Genomic DNA, 22,935 nt, shown 5'->3' on the forward strand with positions numbered 1-22,935 from the left:
TCTTTTCTCAGTATTTTCTCAGATTCTTTTCAGATTCTTCTCAGATTCTTTTCTCAGTCTTCTCAGATTCTTTTCAGAGTCTTCTCCTGTACGGCTTGCATGAGGGTCTATTCCTGTCTCACACCCAGCATTCCCATGAGAGGTGTCAGATCCATGGAGACCCTCACCAGGATAAAGCTCATGTAAAATAAACCAGGATCAGTCATATCCATGTCTGTGGCTGATTTTGATCCAGTTCTGGAGTTGACTCTGTGCGTCTCAGCTCTTCTCCTGAACGTCTCCATTAACTTTCCTCTGCACTTCATGGAAGAGCAGAGGGCGGTGCGGTCCCGCGCTGTGTGCGGGTTTACTCCGGGAGCGAATAAAACACGCTGCATTCTTCACGCGCGCGCGCACACACACACACACACACACCCTGTGACGCGCACCGGCGCTGATTAACGGGAAACGGCTTTTTAGGCGCGCGAGACGATACGAGGAGCACGAGACACTTCGACATGCGCTGTGGAGAGCAATGCTTCAGGCTCGCGACACTGATCGGTAAGTTAAACATTATATACGGTATATAGTGCATCGCATGCGCGTTTTGTGCGCAAGTGTCTCGTGCAGTATGTATATGCATTAATAATGCATTAATAATGAATCCATAACATTAAGCGCGTGCACTTCTCAAAGCTTTCTATACTGTACCTCTGCAAAAGACCTCCACTGCACACACCGGCCTATTATTATTATTATTATTATTATTATTATTAACTTTATTTTAGTTTGGTCTTTGCACTTTTTTCTTCGCCTTAAGTACTACTCAGGTATTTGTGCGTGTGAGAAAACTTAACAGGAAACTACCTGTCAGTGTGCATGTGTGTGTTAGAGGTGCATTCTGGTGCTACCTGACTGAACACCTGACTGTGATCCTCCTGCAGTAGAACCCTGCTCATTCCACAGCACATCCAGTTCTGAAGGGGCTGGGATGCTTTGCGTTAATGTAACTTTAGCATCATGAAATTATACACTACCGTTCAAAAGTTTGGGGTCACCCAGACAATTTTGTGTTTTCCATGAAAAGTCACACTTTTATTTCCCACCATAAGTTGTAAAATGAATAGAAAATATAGTCAAGACATTTTTCTGGCCATTTTGAGCATTTAATCGACCCCACAAATGTGATGCTCCAGAAACTCAATCTGCTCAAAGGAAGGTCAGTTTTATAGCTTCTCTAAAGAGCTAAACTGTTTTCAGCTGTGCTAACATGATTGTACAAGGGTTTTCTAATCATCCATTAGCCTTCTGAGGCAATGAGCAAACACATTGTACCATTAGAACTAGGGATCGACCGATATGTTTTTTTTCAGGGCCGATACCGATACCGATTATTATGGAATTGGGATGCCGATAACCGATATGTGCAACCGATAAATGTAAACATTATAATTCACATGAAATTAAACATAGCACACACTGACACAGACCTTCATATCCATGAAATGTATGTTTAATTGTAAAATTGAACATGAAATTTTGTGCAGGGAGATGCCAGCAGCATTTGTACAATAAAGTCAAACATTAGTTAGAATAAAATGAGAAATAAAATAATAATACAATAAATAGTCACCAATAAGAAAATAAATCACTCCCTACTATATTACAGCTCATCATTTTCAGTGGAAAATAAATGAAAATACACTCTGGATTCTTTTACACTAAGAACTAAGTAAGACTTACCAACTTCAAGTAGTTTTTAAATAACAAATCAAGTGTCGGGAGCTGCCTGCAGCTAGTCTGGTTAACACCAGACCATATCACAAGTGAAATATGGTCTGGAATCCGCCTATTGAATTTCTCGTAGGGGAGGTGTGGTTTACGATTGTCAACGGCCGTTTATTGGACGTTGCGAATGTCTATCATTTGGCGTATACGTAGCCCATGGCCAATCATGGCAGTTGTACCCGGTGACATAGTTAGAGCGACAAAGAGGTGAAGAAAGACTGTAACGCCAAACGCTGTTCTTTTTTTAAAACAAACTTTCGCTCTAAACTATTCAGAACAGTGTCTAAAGCTTGATCGAAAGTTTGGTTCGTATCGCTCGCCGCCATGTTAAATGTGATCCGTAAACAGTCCCAAATAAACTACAAGCTTCCGTTTGTCGAGTAGTACGCGTCACTGTCTTTCCACCCCTCCCCACTCTCTGATTGGCTCCCTAACTCAGGCGAGCCTTTAGACCATAGTTTCCATGCTGTCTTTTCAGATCGGAACGATTGTGCAAAGCAGCATGGGATTTCCCAGGCTAGCCTGCAGCATTTTTTAAAAAGTAAAATCAAACATAAAGTAGGCTATCACTCTCTATTATGTAACAACTTAACAAGTAACCATCTACATTCTAATGCTTTTAATGCCCAAGCCTAATATTCCCAATTTAGGAGGATTATATTGTAGTGAAGGAAGCATTACGTGTAGTTTCAGCGAGACTAGTTGGTTGTAGGCTAATTCAAGTGCTTCCTTCCATAAGCTAAGTTTGCCTGGCTACACAGATGCAAATAGACCATTTTAACGAGTAGTAGATGAAGAATGTAAACATATAATGATGTTGTGCTTTTGCAACTTGTGTGTTTGTGACTTATTGCGGCAAAAGCAGCGTGCCCTTACCTTGAAGTGGGATCTGCTTCTGCCCGAGTGCCCATACGGCCGCCTTGAAACAGTTCACAGCGTTTAGCTACGCGTGTTGATTGGCTGTATCCCTTGTGCCGCTTCTGCCCGAGTGCCCGTACGGCCGCCTTGAAACAGTTCACAGCGTTTAGCTACACGTGTCGATTGGCTATATCTCTTGTGCCAAACAAATCAGATGTTGTGGTGGGCGGGACCATGTTCTTGAACTCAGAGAGGCGAGTGCAGGAAAGGACGTGCAGTGACAGTCGCGTTAGGAACGAAATGGCTGCAAAAAGGCATGTTATCGGCATATCGGTGGAAATTATGGCCAATACCGATAACCCTAAAAATGCAGAATATCGGCCCGATATATCGGCCAGGCCGATTATCGGTCGACCCCTAATTAGAACACTGGAGTGATAGTTGCTGGAAATGGGCCTCTATACTGTACACCTAGGTAGATATTGCACCAAAAAGCAGACATTTAGTAGAATTTAGCTAGAATAGTCATTTACCACATTAGCAATGTATAGAGTGTATTTCTGATTAGTTTAAAATGATCTTCATTGAAAAGAACAGTGCTTTTCTTTCAAAAATAAGGAAATTTCAAAGTGACCCCAAACTTTTGAACGGTAGTGTATAATAAGTCCATTAAGCACTTCCTCGGTTTCATCTTGGTGTTCGGGATGTTCCTGTGTAGCCTACACGTGGGTTTCCTCAATGTTCTCCACTTTCCAAAAACATGGATATTCTAAATTGCTCCTCGGTACGAGTGATTGGGGCGGCATGGTGGTGTAGTGGTGAGCACCGTCACTTCACAGCAAGAAGGTTCTGATTTTGAATCTCATGGCCTTTCTGCATGGAGTTTGCACGTTCTCCTCATGTCTGTGTGGGTTTCCTCTGGGTGCTCCGGTTTCCCCGACAGTCCAAAGACATGCAGTTGGGTTAACTGGCTACTCTGAATTGTCCACTGATCAAGCTTGGGGAGGGATGGGCTCTGCAAGTTTAAATGTCCTAGACATGCTGTTAAAATGTCATCAGTTCCCTTATGGGAAGAAGAAGACGAGTGAGTGTGTAAATGTGTGTGAGTGCATTGTAACGAACTGGCATCCTATCTGGAGTGAATTCTACCACCTGGCTCTCTGGGATAGGATCCAGATGCATTGTGACGCTGACCTAGATAAAGTGCACACCAAAGATGAATGAATGTTAAGTTGGTGTAGAATTTGGTGTCTTAAATGCATGGTTGTTCCACAGTTCACAGTTTGGTCAGATGTGTAATCGACGTCTTAGATTTGAGGTGAGAGCTGGAGTGGCAATTGAGGTGGCAAGGCTTATTTCCAGACTGGAAACAACCACCCTTGGTTAGGGTTAGGGTTAGGGTTGCCTGCTGTGTGGCTATGCCTATGGATGGGAACTATCTGGATTTGTTTGGGACACGCTTTAGGATGCACTTTTCATCATACTACTGTATATCCATGAGTTTCCTGCTTTGGTGCCATATTTGCCAGCCCAGTCCTCAGTGACCAGAAACCTGCTTGGAAAAAGTACAACTGTTGATGATCTGAGATCTCAGAAGAGAAACATTTCAATAACACATCTGACTCTACTAATCAAATCAATACTTCATGCTTTATAATGTTAAAATGGGTGTGTTACTGTGTTAGGAAGTGCCAGAGTGTATTCCCAGTCCTCCTTTCAGTAATGGTAGATGAATTGGCTGCTCTAAACTTCTATTAGGAGTGAATAAGCATTCCATCTGGGAGATGTACTCATGTTTCATGCCTAGTGATCCTGGGATAGGTTCCAGATCCACTACAACCCTACACATTCAGAAAAAGTAGGACTAAACTGGTCCAGTTCTTGTTACCTTCAATCATGCATGTTTTGTACCTTTTGTGCTTTAAGTTTTACTCTAAAATGTAGTCAGGGTCCAAGTATGTACCTTAAGGGTTGTTGCTTTTAGCTCTACATTCGTGTGTGCATTATGGCTGCCTCGCGTATCCTGCGTCTGCTTGGTGCATCAGTTATGCACGTCCTCAAAAATTAATGCTACGATATGCATGTAAAAGGTAGGGGTAGTGTAGAAGCAGTATAACCAAGTACTAATCTCCTTGAGTGCTGCCATGGTTATTGCTTACATCTGCAAATCTGGAAGTTCTGGACAACCTGAGTTCTTTGGTCTGCCCTCTGGTGGAATTATGATCACCATGCAAATGCATGGCATGGATTAAAAAAAAGCAACTAATATATATATATATATATATATATCTCATCTCATCTCATCTCATTATCTCTAGCTGCTTTACCCTGTTCTACAGGGTCGCAGGCAAGCTGGATCCTATCCCAGCTGACTACGGGCAAAAGGCGGGGTACACCCTGGACAAGTCGCCAGGTCATCACAGGGCTGACACATAGACACAGACAACCATTCACACCTACGCTCAATTTAGAGTCACCACTTAACGTAACCTGCATGTCTTTGGACTGTGGGGGAAACCGGAGGAAACCCACGTGGACACGGGGAGAACATGCAAACTCCGCACAGAAAGGCCCTCGCCGGCCACGGGGCTCAAACCCGGACCTTCTTGCTGTGAGGCGACAGCTCTAACCACTACACCACCGTGCCGCCCTTAATATATATATATATATAGTACTGTGCAGATCAAGTCAGTCCAAAAACATTTTAGAGTTCCAAACATTTGTTAATTTTCCAGCACAAAATTAAATCTCATCTCATCTCATTATCTGTAGCCGCTTTATCCTTCTACAGGGTCGCAGGCAAGCTGGAGCCTATCCCAGCTGACTACGGGCGAAAGGCGGGGTACACCCTGGACAAGTCGCCAGGTCATCACAGGGCTGACACATAGAACCATTCACACTCACATTCACACCTACGGTCAATTTAGAGTCACCAGTTAACCTAACCTGCATGTCTTTGGACTGTGGGGGAAACCGGAGCACCCGGAGGAAACCCACGCGGACACGGGGAGAACATGCAAACTCCACACAGAAAGGCCCTCGCCAGCCCCGGGGCTCGAACCCAGGACCTTCTTGCTGTGAGGCGACAGCGCTAACCACTACACCACCGTGCCGCCCACAAAATTAAATGTTACAGAAAAAAAAAAGTTTGTACCTGAGCAGCGTATTCCATAAAAGAGCATTTTTCAGATTAAACAAGAAAACATAATGGAGGCTGCTGGGTTTTGGTGCAAAACAAAGAAGCAAGTGTGACAGTCAAAGTGTCCAGAAGAACTGTGGCTGGTTCTGGAAGATGCTCAGTAAAACCTCCAGCTCATTTCCGCATAAAACTGCACTCATTCTACCCGAGACTACTATTTTTGGGTCGTCTCACACCAAATATTGACTTTGTTTCATTTATTATGGCTTACTGCTTACTGTTTATAGTATTTTTTCAATGCTGAAACATTTCATTTCATTATTTTTAAGCCATTTTTGTTCTACAGCATTTCTTTACATGTGCCTAAGACTTTTGGACAGGACTGTGTATTTATATTAAAGGTACAAGAGATAAGTGTACCACCCCAGTGATAAGCAAAGGTACAGTTTAGTACCCGTTTTATTCAGTGTGACCAGGTTACTGAAGATGAATAAATGAATGAATGTCAGTCAAATTCATTTCAAGATGTCCAGAGCTGTTCCCTTTGAATTTAGAATTATACAAGTAGGGAATGAAACATTCTGAAGCGTGCTGTTATGGGAAAATAATCAACATTTGGGCAGCAACCTGACATGAAGCAGAGTAACTGTTCCCACCCCAAACAAGGTGATTATGAGCTCATCCGGCCGACACGCGACGACCTTATTCCATCATGTGTTGTCCGTCATCCGTCACGAAAATCGTTTCTTCTCTCTCAATTCTTCACTGGTTTTTATTCTTTTTGGAAGGAAGGTCGGTCTGCCTGGGGTGCATATACATGTAGCTTTGACCCAAATTTGCATAATTGCAATTAATAATGAAGATATGGAGTAATTAATCAATCCCTAACGAGCAGTTTCCACACAAATTGCTTCTTCTCCTTCAATTCTTCACCGATTTTGATTCTTTCTGGCATGAAGGTATGGGGACCTAGGGTGCATATAACTTCTGCTTAATTACAATTATTAATGAAGTTATGGACTAATTAAGCCTTAATGAGCAGTTCAACAAAAAATCACTTCTTGGTCAATTCCTGGCCGTTTCGGATTCTTTCTGGCAAATATTTGAGCTGGACTGGTTGAGAGTAGAACTGCGCAACATGGCCCACTTTAGATCGTTCGTTTTGGATGAGACGGGGCCGGATTGAGCTACGCCATCACCGACGGTCTCGTTTTCGAATAACAGCACATCACAAAAGTGTTTTATCCTTTTATAGCACAGTGACTTGCTCATGCTCATATTAGTAATTTACCTTAAATTAACGAAGGTTAATTTGTTATGTGGGGCGGCACGGTGGTGTAGTGGTTAGCGCTGTCGCCTCACAGCAAGAAGGTCCGGGTTCGAGCCCCGTGGCCAGCGAGGGCCTTTCTGTGCGGAGTTTGCATGCTCTCCCCGTGTCCGCGTGGGTTTCCTCCGGGTGCTCCGGTTTCCCCCACAGTCCAAAGACATGCAGGTTAGGTTAACTGGTGACTCTAAATTGAGCGTAGGTGTGAATGTGAGTGTGAATGGTTGTCTGTGTCTATGTGTCAGCCCTGTGATGACCTGGCGACTTGTCCAGGGTGTACCCCGCCTTTCGCCTGTAGTCAGCTGGGATAGGCTCCAGCTTGCCTGCGATCCTGTAGAACAGGATAAAGCAGCTAAAGATAATGAGATGAGATGAGAATTTGTTATGTTGGGGAATGGCCACGAAACAAGTTATGCACTTACGTTATACATGGACATTAATATAAACCTGTCAGAATGACCGTCTCCTTCTGACCAGCTGAACAGCACTGTGGTGGAAGGATTGTAGTGAAAATGCACGTGTTTTCAACTTCACTATGGCTTCTCTTTGTTTGACTCTGTTCTCTTACTGTTCTCTTTTTCTCTCATTTCTGTCTCTTCATGTGATGCAGGCTTGTGATCTTTGTTAGAGAATTGAGTTAGATGTGTTCACACATGCACGCACACACACACAGATCTGCAGATTGCTACACTCACTTCCTCTGAATGACATAATCCTATGTCTTCCGTTACTCTGATGTATGTGTGATACTGCGGTGATATCCGAGGCCTCAACGCTCTGGTACTCAGCAGCGTACAGGTGGTTTTGGGTTCAGACCAGAAATCCACCATCTGGCTTGTATCACTTTCTGTGTGTAAAAAATAAGTAACACTCTCGGGGGAAAATAAAAATAAAAAACTGCACACCAATAAACACTCATGCAATCAGACCAACCTAATATTTCACTTCCAGTCACTGGAATTTTTCCTTTTTTCACTTCATTATAAATGCTGATTTGTGTAAATTGTTGTGCTGTGTCATTTGTCCTTGTCATTTGGTTTGAATTTCTTTCTTTGTAACACACGCTTGGGCATGATAAAGGCGCTGTAAGGATTGAAACAAGGCCGACTTTTGGTTAAAACTAGGGCTGCGTACCTAAACGTAACATCAGGTACAGGTACAGAGGTTTAGGTACAGGTCTGGACCTGTACCTGTACCTGAACAATTTGACAAATTAACATGTGTTCTTCTGAACTTCTTCAATAATGACAGAAACATTAATAAACTGTTGACAACTTGTCAGTATTTTTATTCAAAGAAAACCGAACATAACTAGGTTTCCTACCTCACTTCTCAGTCACCCTCTCAGTCTCACACTTAGGGTGTATTCAGACCAGGATAGTTCGATAGTTCACTTGCTTTGGTCCGAACCAAATGTTTTTTTTATTTTTTCATTTTGGTGCGGTTCGCTTTCACACTGTACATTTTAGTAAGCGGACCAAAATCTGTCAACAAAGCCACGCGCCCTGAGGTCGTTCAGCTATTGGTCAGAGACGACACGTGCACAAAGCGTTAAGTTCAAAAGTAGTCATTGAGGCTTTCCGTGCTGTTATTCTTTTCAATGTCATCAAAGCTATATGTTTTTTCCAGTTTTTACTGTTTTCACAATTGTGCGATTACTATGCTGTTGTACAAGTAATTTATCAACGACGACGACAAAGGGCAAGGCGGCTACGGAGGATAGCGCTGATGAGCGCACATCATGTTGTGACAGTTCTGGCTCTTCACGCAATAGATGAATTTCTTTTTTGCGTCGCTAGTACTGCCACTTTTTGAAAGAATGTCCCTGATTTTAATGTAGGTCTGTCGGAGTTTCTTCACTTTTAGCCGACATTGTTCTGGGGAGCGCGTGAACCCCTTCTCCTTCATTTTCTCACTGAATACAGCAAACACGTCGGCATTTTTGTGTGTTCTCTCCAAAAGCTCAGATATGTGGACATCTGCCCAGATATCCACAAGGGTACGCGTTTCTTCCTCGGCCCACGTTTGCCCCCTACTCATTTTTTGTACTCGCCTACCACTGGTGACTGAACGACCCTTGACAACCGAAACAGTGTTTGCACTTTGCAAAACAGACAGTGTCAAGACTCTGTTTCCCATAATGCTCGACAAACGACGGAAGCTCCCGAGGTACAAAAAAGCAAAACTGTCAGATTAGGTCCGGTCTGTTTTCACACCTCCAAAAGATCCGCACCAGGGTTCCTTTGGTCCGGAACGAGTCCGACCTTGCAGCTCGGTCTCGGTCCACTTGTTTGGTCCGGACCAGAGTTCGGTGGTTTCTATTCAGACCAATCCAGAAGGTCCGGACCAAGGGAAATTTGGTTCGTTTGGTCGTTTGGTCCGGACCAAACAACGTAGGTGTGAATACGCCCTTAGTTAACTTGGGACAAAAAGTCATAAGTTGTCTCACAGCGAGAAGTGACTATGCTAGAGTACCACAGACTACGCGCAGTCCGCGGCCTTTAACTTACGCGGCAAAATTACACAAAGCAACAAAGGCTGCCAATGCCAGCAAAGGAAAAATGGCTGACCTGCTTTTGAGTCTTTTTGACCAATCAGAACGCTGGATCAGCCAAGCTTTCGCAATGTCTCGTGAGACTGTGGCAAGAGGATCTCAAATCAAAGATGGCTCCAATTTCAAGTTTCAGCGCGGCATTTTATGTCTTTTCCAGTGCTAAATTTTCATCTTTGTGGTAGGATTTACGCATTTTCAGTCACAAAATAAACATATACTTGGTGTAAATTTATATCGGTACTTCATGATCCGGTATTTTGGACCTGTACCGAATCGATTTTCACGGTACAGTACCAGTACACAGTACCGGTACCCAGCCCTAGTTAAAACTATAACCTCATGCTTGACTGTTTGAGAGATTTGGTGAATGAAAGCTGCCTGAGTGGCATAGAAAGCTGGAAGACTTGGACAGAGTGCTGTCAACCAAGCATGCTCATTAGAATATTATGCCACGCCCATTGGGACACTTCTCAGCTCAGTCATCAGTTTACGCGTTTCCCCAGAAAGAGAAACGACAGTTGGCGCAACTAGCACTTTACAAAACACAACATTTGAATACTTGCATTTAGATTTTGATTAACTAAAAAAAAGTATAGCGTTAATCCTTTGTGTATATTTAACAATTATTTCACGAAATCGAGTCGTACATGAGCTGATAGCTGACGAGGCGCGTAGCACCGAGTCGGCTATCAGCCATGTACGACGAGATTGAGTGGAATAACTGTTTTATTCTATCCACATTCACTGGATTTTGAGAAAAAGAGCATTTTTATTTTTATTTTTTGCAAATTTGATAAATAAAAACTTTATACAAAACGTCTGATAAAATAATTTCCGCTTAGAATGAAAACAAATCGGCGAAATGACAGGAGCAATTTGTGAAAAATGCAATAATAATAATAATAATAATAATAATAATAATAATTCTTGAAGAATAAACAAATAAAAAGATATGTTCTTACCATCAAATACTTTTATTCCATATTTTGTTGCTTTTTTTTTGTATTTTTTGGGGTTTTGTTTTTGAGTAGAGTTTTTATTTCATCCTCGGTTGGTTCAGCAACACGCTCTGCCATTTTGTTTTTCTCTACTCACGGTATATGAGCTGATATCCTAGTAGTAGAGTAGCCAATCAGGGTGCGTGATTGCTCATATCTAGTGAATGTGGCTAGAATAATTAGATTTATTTTTTAGTTGTTTTTAAGACATAAAGTTATAGATATCATTGACACCACTGTGAACAAGGTGACTCAATACTCAATGGTTTTCCACAGCGGTTACTTGATTGGTCAATAAGTGATCTAAATTAAGTCTTTTGTAAAAAAAAAAAAAAGAAAACCTTCTGCGATAAATTTCTACATTTTCAACTTACAGTATATCAGGGATCCTCCAGAGAAACAGTCTGAAGAACTCTCATCTCATTATCTCTAGCCGCTTTATCCTGTTCTACAGGGTCGCAGGCAAGCTGGAGCCTATCCCAGCTGACTACGGGCGAAAGGCGGGGTACACCCTGGACAAGTCGCCAGGTCATCACAGGGCTGACACATAGACACAGACACCCATTCACACCTGAAGAACTCTATGGACACTATATATCCAAGAGTTTGTGCACACCTGACCATTATAACGTGGTTCTTTGCCAAACTGAACAAAGTTAGAAGCATATAGTTGTATCGAATATCTTTGTATGCTGTACAATTTGAATTTCCCTTCACTGGAACTAAGAGGCTTAAACATGTTCCAGAATGACAATGCACAAAGCGAGCTCCATGAAGACATGGTTTGCCAAGTTTGACGAAGGTCAAAAAACTCGGATGTCCTGCACAGAGCCCTGACCTCAACCCTACTGAACACCTTTGGGATAAACTGGAATGCTTACTCCACCCCAGACATCCTCACCCAAGCTCTTGTAGCTGAATGCACTCAAATCCCCACAGCCACACTCCAAAATCTAGTGAAAAGCCTTCCCAGATGAGTGGAGGTTATTATAACAGGAAAGGGGGAGTCAATCTGGAATGGGATGTTCAACAAGCGCATATGGATTTGATGATCAGGCGTGCACAAACTTTTGGTCATACACTCACTGGCCAGTTTATTAGGAACACTCATACATCCACCTGCAGTGTTTTGTGCAGTTCTCTAATCAGCCGATCCCTCGACAGCAGCATGATGCATCAAATCATGCAGATAGAAATCAAGAGCTTCAGTTAATGTTCACAATGTTCAAACATTAGAATGGAAAAATTGTGATCTCATAGTGAAGTGTGACTTTCTTTCACTGTGGCATGGGTGTTGGTTTGAGCCAGATGGACTGGTTTATTTGAGTATTTCAGAAACTGCTGATCTCCTGGGGTTTTCGCACACAGCAGTCTGTAGAGTTTACACAGAGTGGCGCAAAAAACAAAAAACATTGAGTGAGTGAGTGAGTGAGTGAGTGAGTGAGTGAGTGAGTGAGTGAGTGAGTGAGTGAGTGAGAGACAGTTCTGTGGGTGGAAACAAACGCCTTGTTGATAAGAGAGGTCAGAGGAAAATGGACAGATTGGTTCGAGCTTTTTTGCCAGGAAGGATATAGTAACTCATAGCAACTCTTTACAACCGTCGTAAGCAGAAAAGCATCTCAGCATCCAACAGCAGAAGACCACATTGGGTTCCACTCCTGTGAAGAACAGGAATCTTAGACTCAAGAACAAGTGCCGATTGAAGTGGCCAGTGAGTGTATAGCATAATATAGAACTGTTATAGCGATACATACTGGTATTGTGCACACATACAGTAAGCAGACTAGGTGTAAAATGTGTTGTTGTTTTTTTAAAGTGAAAATGTTGCACATTTTGTTCCTGGAGTGTACATTTTTAAAGGCATCAAAAGAAGAAGAGACGCTGATCGAGCCGACATCAATCGAAAATCCTGCATCAGATCGCGGAGAAATAAAATAAGTCATTAAATTAGAATTTACTTCCATGTTAAAGTTATACACGGGCGTGTTATACATACAGCCCATTCTATAATTGCGTGTACATTTCAAGGGTTGACTCTGTTAGTTGTCGTCAACTCTGTTGTCGTTAACCTGGGCACTCCCTGAACAGAATTGACGATAACAGAGCTGACATTTCCCCCCATTTTGTATCTTAACTTCATATGCTAACCTCAAATGAGCTACCACATGGCATGTATTTAAAATAAATAAATAAAACTAACAAAACAGAATTTTATGGATTTTAATCATGTTCATGTTTTTTTTTAAAAATGAGCGAGATTCACTCCAATATCGCAATAACAGAGTTGACGAATGATTCATCTACTGTTGGTGTAAAATCCTCAACGTTTTGTTCAAATTAACGAGAGAAGAAACAGAACATAACACACCTCACACTGCCTTTCTGAAGTTTCCCGCCAGAGGAAGTGACGTCACTCGGCGCGGGTGTCATGCGTATTATTAAAAGTCTTTGTAGATTTTATGCGGTTTTATAACAGAGTTAACAAAGTTGACAAGAACATTGGGACGGATAAAAAAAAAACAATTTTTATTACTGAAATTTGACGTAATACAGAAAATAGACTTTCTGTTCAATTGGTTTTATAATAGTTAATAGACTATGCCCCAAAAAACAGACTGTTAGACTGAATCACTTCATGTTTATTCGAGTTGAATGGATAAATCAGGAGTCGAAAATGGCCGATAATGTGGGGGGGAGGGGTGGGAGTCATCTCATCTCATTATCTCTAGCCGCTTTATCCCTCTACAGGGTCGCAGGCAAGCTGGAGCCTATCCCAGCTGACTACGGGCGAAAGGCGGGGTACACCCTGGACAAGTCGCCAGGTCATCACAGGGCTGACACATAGACACAGACAACCATTCACACTCACATTCACACCTACGCTCAATTTAGAGTCACCAGTTAATCTAACCTGCATGTCTTTGGACTGTGGGGGAAACCGGAGCACCCGGAGGAAACCCACGCGGACACGGGGAGAACATGCAAACTCCACACAGAAAGGCCCTCGCCGGCCACGGGGCTCGAACCCGGACCTTCTTGCTGTGAGGCAACAGCGCTAACCACTACACCACCGTGCCGCCGGGTGGGAGTCATTTATTTAGTTAATATTTTATGGATAAATTGGGTCTAAAATGTACATCAAGCATGGCTATTGGTGAAAGTTTGTCATAATTTGCATTATTGTTCAAAACTGATTTGATTAAGATTTCTTTTGTGGAAAATAACAAAAGGTTTATCTCAGAGACGCGAAATGTAACCCGAATTCTAGAATGACCCGTATACATATACTTCTGTTTGACCATAAATAATTTCACACAAAGTGAATATGCTATGGCTACTGCCTCAAAACAGTGTTGTTTCACTATTTTAAAAAAGTATCGTTGCTCTATATCATTGAGGAAATAGTTCTCACAGTACGTCGGCATGTGAAATAATAATTTGTCACTGGTTGATCACGTTAGGCATTAAGCTAGCACTTTGACCTTCACTGTGAGATGCTAATCTTGATGCTATGCTTCCAGATTAAATACAAACACATGCTAAAACATTTACAATTGTAAAAATGACCCTAGGATGGCTGAGATCATCTGTCTGGTCATATATCTGTCCGGTATACGCTGTGTTATCTCCTCACTCTGATAAACTGAACAGTCCTATGTTTGTGTGTGCGTTCCCTGCGTGGAATGCTAGCTCTGATCACCAGCTCTGATTGCTAGCCACATGAGGCTGCAAAACTGTCTTTGTAAAAACCTCGATTGTAAATTTATGACCTGCACTCACTAACCTCACTTACTTCACCTCATTTAATTGATTCTCTCATCTCCTCGTGTCTTCATTTGTCTGTGGCCGCAGACTTGCTACGCTGTGTTTTATGGCTAATTTTATAATGTAGTCCTAAAATAGAAAGTGAAAGGGATAACTGAGAGGAGAGAGAGATTTCTAATGGGTTTCCTCCTCATAAATCTACACAGCAAACAGGCGGATGCATTAAATGTCCCACAAGACTGTGCTCTGAACCATTCTCTTCCATAATGATAGGCATTCAGGCGCTAGCTGATTGGGTCCAGGCGTTCGTGACGATCTGTAATTACTCCACATTAACACACGCATGATGAGTTTCTCATGCTTTCTGGAATTAGTGGACCTTCATGGTTATTCGTAATGAGGAGTAAAGGAAGGAATCGTTTCCTGGATTGTGATCGCTCAGCAGGTTTTACAGGACGGTGTAATGTTTAGCGCTGTCGCCTCACAGCAAGAAGGTTCCGGGTTCGAGCCTCATGGCCGATGGGGGCCTTTCTGTGTGGCGTTTGCATGTTCTCCCCACGTCTGTGCGGGTTTCCTCCCACTGTCCAAAGACATGCGGTTAGGGTAACTGGCTCTTCTAAATTGCCCGTGTGCGTGAATGGTTGGGTGGGAACTGCTTGATGTCCACTCTGGGTAGCTGTCCTGAGCTAGCTTACAAATCTGTAGTCAACAGTCAACTACAGCTGACATACGAGAAGAAGAAGCAGGTTTTACACATTACATGGTGCAGGGTTCTCCAGAAAATCTGAAGTAGCCGGCTGAAAAAAGTATTAGGCGGGCAATGCTAATGCGTTAATGCTAGGACTTGCCCCTGTAGAAAGTTTTGAAATTGACATGGCTTCTGGTGCACTCTCAGCTAATAGGTTACGAACCATTTCCCTGTAAAATAACTGCAAAATATGTATGAAATTTCCCTCCAGATGTTTGTGTGCTTGACTTTCTCAGTTCCCCTCTGTAGTATGCTGCCTGGCTCTGTAACATAACTACATACGCTACAGCGTGGTCGTGTGGTCCGGCTCAGCCAATCGGAGTGCAAGAATTGATCAACAAATATGGCGTCGCTTTCGGTCATGCTAGCCCCGAATCGAAGACAATTTCGTGGTGGAATCATTGGATTTGCAGCAAATTATGGGCAGCGGAGACGATATAAATCGCTTGAACATTCATTGAAAGGCAATTTTTTTTTTTCTGGGATTGAGTAGCCGGCAGAGACCGTCTGTGTAGGCGGAGACAACTGCCAGTCACCGGCGCTTGTGCACATCTCTGATGGTGATTGTGTTAAAGAAGCATTTTGGCGCAAATATCAAACTTATATGAGTTCCACCTCAGCCCACATATCATTAATCAACCAAAATGAGATGTCTGGGTTCTAGAAATATGACACTGATGCATTTGATGATGATAGAAATCGACTTCAAACTACTTCCAGGACACTGTGTAACCTACTTTACTCTATAAACATTGTCAAAACAACGCTGTGCCAATGTCTACAGTTTAATCGTAACATTTATGATTCCTGCTCCCTTGCTACAGCAATATAGGAGACGGTGTTTCTTCAGCCAAACCAGCAGTCAGACAAAATTCAAAACAAAATTCACTCAGTAGAAAAAGCTAATTCACGGTCAGGGAAAAGATGCGGGACCTGAAAAACTTTTTCGAAGTGACCCTGGACTTGAAGTCACCAATGGCACGTTCAACCTAAACAAAGGTGTGTGCCATTTTGCTTTGGTTTCCTTGTTGAATGATATGTTTCCTTGACATTGTATGAAACTTTGTGCAAATGGCTTTGTGTATCAGAAGCGTTTCCCAATCAGTAGTAAACCGTACTGCACACAATGGATCCTAGTAACGTCCTTGTAATGGAAATTTCTAATAAACACTTCAGAGCGCTTAACAGTTGTCTTTTCAGTCATTTATTATAGTAGATCATATAAAGATATATAAAATAGGAAAGGAAAGAGAAGAATAGAAGAAGACATCACTTCTGATGATGCCGAGAGTACGCGCACTCTGAGTTGTGTTTTAGGAATGTTATCTATTATACTCTGAAAGCATTCGCTCACTGCTTGTGTCTTCATGTGATTGGCTCAAGATTTTCTATGAAGCTTTGTTAGAGCGTGCACCTGGCGTGCGGGCAGATGCGTAGTTATGAGAACTCAGGCACCCTGCTTATCACCACCAAGGTCAGGAAAGGTGGTTACATCATGAGAAGATGCAAGCTAGGATGAACTCAAGCACCCTGCTCATTACCACCAAGGCCACAGAAAAGCGATTACAACAGGAAAAAAACATCTTTCTCAGTATAGGTCACTTGAGCTCAACACACAGAAACACAGAGAATAATAATGTTCATCCATTAAAAATTCCCTCACATTCCCCCCTTTTTATCCTATAGGATAAATTACTAAAAGGAAAGAAAAGAACTGTACACAGTTTCAGTGATAAGAGTTCTCAGAGAGATTCGACTTAACACGTCATTGAGTGTACAGGGATAATGCTAAAGCTGTTTTTATAAGACATAGACATCTTAAATAAATGCTAGCAAGCCATATACATAGATCAGGAATAACAGAACAGGAAACAATCATAATGAAAGTGTTTTAAGTCAGGACTAGTTTCATGTCAACTGTGCTGATGTCATCGAACGGTGGGTTATAGTCTTCGTGTGAGTTTGGAGGCCAGTCAGGCAAGTCATCAGAGTCTATTTTCACCATCTGGTAACCAATATTTGTCAGCTGCCTCTGAAACACAGACATACAACATTGACAGAAAACAGGGAGCAAACATAACATCACAATCGCTAAGCCCAGGACCGGTACGGTGGATAGAATCAGAGTCTTCCATCCACTGAACTAACACGATCAGCTGTCTTCAACTCCTCCATGTTCATCTGCTTGTGATTGTTCAGCAACCTTGCGCATCTTGTTCAGTGCCTCAATGATGTTACCGAGTTAACCCTTGCCCTTCTTGACGTGTATTGGTGCTCAGAGGGCGGGCACGCCCTATCAGCCCTCGTCCCACCTCACCGGGACTTGGAGGAAACTCAAAACCCTAGACTTATCTATCAGCTAGACACTGAAATACTCTTCCCTATTGAGGGTGCGTGCATGATTGATGTGATACTCGCACTGTTCCATGCAGTGATGCCTTTCTTCCTCACAAGCTTTAGTCAGCGTCTGGTCACTTAGGCCTTCCTTTTCCTCCTGCTCAGCCGGTTCAGGAACCCTCCTGCAGTGGCTAGCGTGGATCCATGTCACTCTGCCTGTGACCTTCACTGCCGTTGGGGTCGTGAGCAGGACCTGGAATGGGCTATTCCACCGTGGCTTGTTCCACTTGGTTTGTTGGAAGTCCTTTACCACGATCTAATCCCCTGGTTGTAGATCGTGCAGAGGTCCCTCAGCGGGTTTGGGAAGTGCTTCTTTACCTGTTTGTGGATAGATTTCAAAGCAGAGGACAACATTGCACAGTAATTCAACATTGCATCATCACACAGTGTGGTGTCTGGCAGTGTTCCTTGAGCTGGCCCTATCCCCATGTTGGGTACTCGTCCAAACAGAATTTCGAATGGGCTTAACCCATGTTTAGGCCTAGTTTGCATCCTCATTTGTGTGAGTACTACAGGGAGGACCTTTGTCCATCCTAGCCCTGTTTCTGCACAAGCTTTGCTTAGTTTATTTTTAAGGGACCCATTTTCCCTCTCTACTGCTCCTGCACTGGCAGGATGATGGGCACAATGTTGTTTCAGGTCTATCCCTAGGAATGCTCCTATTTTCTTTAGGGCTGCATTAACAAATGGTGTTCCACTGTCACTTGAGATTTTGCTAGGTATACCCCACCTAGGAATTACATCTCTCAGGAGTGCTTTGACTACCGCCTCTGAGTCTTGTTTAGCTGTGGGGAATACTTCTACCCATTTTGAAAACATGTCAACTATTACCAGGGAGTACCTTTTCCCTTCACTAGGTGTCAGTTCAATAAAGTCCATTTGGAGGTGATCAAATGGTTTGTCTGGTATTGGGTGTGCTGCTTGAGTTAGTTTGATACCTTGATCTGCATTATGTTGTGCACATATCAAGCATTGCTTGCAAAATTTCGCAGCATAATTTGAAAACCCCTCTGTGAACCATCTCTTTGTTACTTCTGCTACCATCCCCCCTTTTGACACATGGGTGAGCCCATGTGCCAATTTTGAATAGAAAGGGAACATGTATTTTGGTAGACAGGGACAGCCCGAGGGACAAACCCAGACCGAGTTTGCAAGGATACAGCCTGCCTGTTTCCATACTCGTCTCTCGTCCTGGGTGGCAGTGCTCTGAAGGTCCGCTAGCTGTAAACAAGGGGTAGAAACCTGAGGAAAGGCAAGGTTAGAGGGTGAACTGAAAGCCGAGGCTGCACACTTAGCTGCCGCGTCCGCCCTGGCATTCCCTTGAGACACAAGATCAATATTGTTAGTATGGGCAGCACACTTACACACAGCAATGGCTCTAGGGAGTAGAACAGCATCCAACAACTCAGAGACCAGTTTATGATGTGCAATGGGAGATCCTGTGCTAGTGAGAAAATTTCTGTGTTTCCAAATAGTGCCAAAATTGTGCACAACACCAAACGTGTACCTACTGTACGTAAAAATATTGACAGATCACCCTGCAGCCAATTTGCATGTCTCGATAAGGGCACAGAGCTCTGCGGCCTGTGCTGACAGGTTTGAGGGCAGACACGACGCCTTGAGGACCTCGTGATCTGAGACTATGGCAAAACCTACTTTGTTCTTTCCCGTCTCTGGAGGCTGAACCATCCACATAGAGGATCATGTCTGGATTTTCCAAAGGGTCGCTCTTTAAGTCTGCCCTGGGGGAACAAAAATCGTTAGTGAGAGCTACACAGTTATGTGGCTCTCCATCGTCCTCTGTAGGGAGAAGAGAGGCAGAATTCAGAACAGAACAACATTTCACAATGATGTTAGGCATATCAAGTATGACAGTGTTATACTTCAACCATCTCTGTGCTGACAAATGTGACGTCTTTTCTCCAACAGAAGCAGGGAGACAGCATGTGGGACCAAAAGGTGAGGTTAGAATACCCCACAATATTTCTGGAAGCAGTTACCGCCTTTTCAGCTGCAGCAACTGCACGCAGGCAAACAGGAAGTCCAGCCGCCACTGGATCCAGCCTGCTGGAGAAGTAGGTTACAGGTCTCAATCTATCCCCGTGTTTATGCAAAAGAACAGAGGTCATAAAACCCTTCTTTTCATCTACAGTTTGAACAAATGGTTTATTGGGGTCAGGCAGTCCCAACGTGGGTGTGGTCTGCAGAGTACTCTTTAGGGACGTCAGGCACGTGCGGGACAGCCGCAGCATTGACTGCTTGCAGATCTTGGACAAACCTCCACTCATCGGGCTGGGATGGTTTTCTTGCCTTCTTAACTGGAAAAATAGGAGCGCGCACTGGAGAGTCCTGGCAAGGGACAATTACATCTGCCTTCAGCAACGAATCAAAGACCGGTTTTATACCTGCAATTGCTTCTGGTTTGAGTGGGTACTGGGTCTGTTTAGGACTGAAATCTGATTTGGGGGTGATCACCACTAGTTCAGCATTCTTTATTAGGCCCACAGCACGTTTACCCTTTGCCCAAACGGAATTTGGAACTCCCGCCAATTTGGGGTGCACCTCTGCTGGAGTTATGCCTGTGGAAACAGAGACAAACAGGCCACTATGGCTGGGGTCCCCAGGACCCTGGTCATCAGTGGCTAGTATTACGCTGCGCTTAACATGCACACACATAGCATGACTGTTTGTAGACCCCAAGCCTTTGACAAAACAACACACTAGGGTCCTCTGTTTGGGACCATTCATTGCCATCGACTGCACACTTCCTGACCCACTTCCCCACGTCTTTCCAATGGGCGGCTCGTGGCCTTGGTAATGAGACATGGGGTATAGAATTAACGATGTCAAAGAAATCATGTTGGCAGCAGCTGACCTCAAAGTCCTCTGACACGAGGCCGCGTATAACATGTTTGAGAACACTGCGATGAACATTGATGCAGCTGTTTGGACAACGAGTAAAATGGACCTGCACAGCGCAATAATGTTTAGACCAATATATAGTTTTGAGGGTCAATCTTTCACGTGCATGGGGGTCTGCAAACCAAGTCTTTTCAAACTCTACATCTTGCCCTTGGTGAACATGTGCTGTACAATGCAAATCTTCCTCTTTCATATAATCTGTGTCAACTGATGAGGTGTTCAAGTGTGCGAGCTGTACAAGGTGTTTTGGAGTTTGTGCGAGCTGATCTGAGCAGAGCTGCCAGACATACACATACAGAGGGCTTCCAAACCCATACTGCACACCGCACATTTCACTTACTTCAATTGTTAGTCCATCTGGAGTGGATGTGAGATTTACTTCTAATTTGCACATTAAATCATGTGCTAACAAATTTACTGGACATGTATGTGAGATGAGGAATGAGTGGGACGTAACTATTCCTCCCTCGCTTTCACACGGGAGGTTGACTGAGAAAGTTTCGGTTATAAGTCGTCCTGAGATGCCCATCGTCTGAATAGAATTTGAGCTGAGCGGTGGGTCTACTGGAAGTACCCCATGTTGTATCACTGAGTGTGCTGCTCCAGAATCTACTAAAAGGTTAACACATGCCCACACACAGTGAGGGGCATACAAGGGAGTTTAGAAAAAGGAGTAGTTGTGTATTTTAACAAACTTAATGCAACTTCAGGTGTATTTATTTGGACTGGTGTATCGGGCATTTCTGTGTAGTCTTGCTGTTGCATGCAGGTGCTGCTACTAATGTGTTTAACATTATGTGAATGCTCCTGTCTATGTGTATGTGTATCCTCAGGTGAGTGTGTGTTACCTCCCCTGTTCTCTGTGTGGGGCCCGTTCCTGGAGTCCGCCCATCAGTCTGCTTTGCTGTACTCCTCACAGGGCTTCTGCCTGTTACTGTGGAGACAATTTCGAGCAATGTGTCCCTTTTGATTGCAGTTGTAGCAGGTTGCACCTTTTATCCAGGACGAGTCACTCCAGGTTGTCCTGTCTCGGCCCCTACTTTGACCTCTTCCTCCTCTTGTTCCTTTTTCTCCAGGCTGAACAGTCTGGAAAGAGTGAGAGTGGCGGCGTGTAGATCTTGGTCTCTTTGTGTCGACTTTGTCTTCTCCTTCTCTTTCAGCAGCTTTTCTGCATGCACAGCTTACTGCTCGATCTTGGTGAGACTCAGGAGTGCCCTCCACTGCAGCCAGGTTCACGGGCCTGGTCAGGCCACTGTGTTTCTCGTGCGTGGCGGTGAGACAGGCGAGAAACGCTGACACACCTTCTCCATCTTCTTGCTTACACATACTGATCTTAGTCATGTCTATGTTCAAAGGAAAAGCACTGTCCAGACGAGCACAGAGAGCAGTGATGGTATCTCTATACTCATTATTGCCAGCCGCGCTCCAGTCTGGTGTAGTCATTCGCTGGTCAGCTTCCAGCCACTCTTTGGAAACTTTGTTCCAATCTATACCCATCTTGGTCATGATTAGGCAGCGAAGTTCATGGGTGGTCGGTCGGAATTTTCTGCAAAATATCAACAGTTTGTTACCAAATCTCTTTCCTCCTACCTCTCTCACATTGGGAAGAGAAGCCATGCTTTCCTTGATATCAGCTGTCATCCAGGGTCTGTGGACTAAAAGCACGCCATCAGCTCCAGCCACTTCCATCATTGGAAGATGAAGAACTTCAGACTTTAGGTTACAGCCTTGTGGACCCACTGGTGAGCACGTGGTCAGGTCCAGGAGAGTATCTTTTCCATCGCCATATGTAAGACCGGATCTCATGTGTGATGGAGAAGCGAGGGGAGGTGCTGATGCTGGAGGCAGCTGGTAGGCTGGGGGAGATTCCAGAGGCTCAGTTTTTTCCTTCGTCTCAACTTCTCCCCTTCTCTGTGGGTGAGGCGCTTGTGGGAATGATGCTCCGCCTTGCTGAGGAGGCAGTGTGTGTCGGGGTGGTGGGGCAGACTCCAGGTCAGGGTCCATCTGAAATTTCAAACACTGAGAAGAGGGTGAGAGCCCTGCCTGTCATTTCTCTCTTTTGTACTCTCTCTTAAGTGTTTCTTCTTTCCATGCAGAAAATGCCCTCCAGTCCCCTAAGAACTTAACATTATCTGCAAGCTCTTCTTTTTCCTTCTGTTTCAATTTTTCTTCTAACTGTCCTATCTGCCTGGGACTAAAACTGCCCTTCTCAGGGAATCCTAAGTCCTTTACCCATATGTCAAACTGTGCCAAATAATCCTCGCCATACGAGGTTTTCATAAACTGGATGTTTGGGCTGTCATAGGAACAGCCAATTCTTATTATAGCACATGTAGCTTCACACTTACTTGCTTTTTCCTTTTCTTTCCCTAACTTACTGTTTCTGTTCCTCATTGTACACTGTTATATCAATAGGTTGTGACAACAGCAGCTGAGTTTCTTTATCAGGATCACAAAAAGAAC

The 22,935-nt window shown here is 43.6% G+C and overlaps 2 protein-coding genes across 4 annotated transcripts in view; one reads left to right on the forward strand and one right to left on the reverse strand.

The window, feature by feature from the left end:
* The first annotated feature begins 313 nt into the window (after positions 1-313).
* The window catches only part of itga1 (integrin, alpha 1), a 173,375-nt gene continuing 150,753 nt past the window's right edge, over positions 314-22,935 (forward strand). Inside the window, exons 1-2 of one of the 2 annotated variants that reach the window (XM_060908884.1) lie at positions 314-540; positions 19,480-19,625. In XM_060908884.1, the coding sequence (XP_060764867.1) occupies position 19,625 (1 nt within the window). In that variant the 5' untranslated portion in view covers positions 314-540; positions 19,480-19,624. The remainder of the gene's footprint in view (positions 541-19,479; positions 19,626-22,935) is intronic. The other variant, XM_060908883.1, reaches the window with a different exon arrangement.
* LOC132873385 (uncharacterized) lies at positions 16,358-22,576 on the reverse strand. 2 transcript variants are annotated; one of them, XM_060908885.1, is made up of 2 exons: positions 19,434-22,576; positions 16,358-19,292 (listed from the first exon to the last, which is right to left on the reverse strand). In XM_060908885.1, exon 1 carries the CDS (start codon positions 22,474-22,476, stop codon positions 21,364-21,366), a length of 1,113 nt encoding a protein of 370 aa, XP_060764868.1. In that variant the 5' UTR covers positions 22,477-22,576; the 3' UTR covers positions 16,358-19,292; positions 19,434-21,363. The 2 variants fall into 2 exon arrangements, with proteins under 2 accessions (XP_060764868.1, XP_060764869.1); XM_060908886.1 differs by having other exon boundaries at positions 16,358-17,868; positions 19,207-22,576.

The sequence above is a fragment of the Neoarius graeffei genome, chromosome 25 (assembly GCF_027579695.1).
Source record: "Neoarius graeffei isolate fNeoGra1 chromosome 25, fNeoGra1.pri, whole genome shotgun sequence".
Taxonomy (NCBI): domain Eukaryota; kingdom Metazoa; phylum Chordata; class Actinopteri; order Siluriformes; family Ariidae; genus Neoarius; species Neoarius graeffei.

Bases quoted from the DNA above. Each gene is read 5' to 3' on its own strand.
- LOC132873385 (XM_060908885.1), bottom strand. From the start codon at position 22,476: ATGGACCCTGACCTGGAGTCTGCCCCACCACCCCGACACACACTGCCT.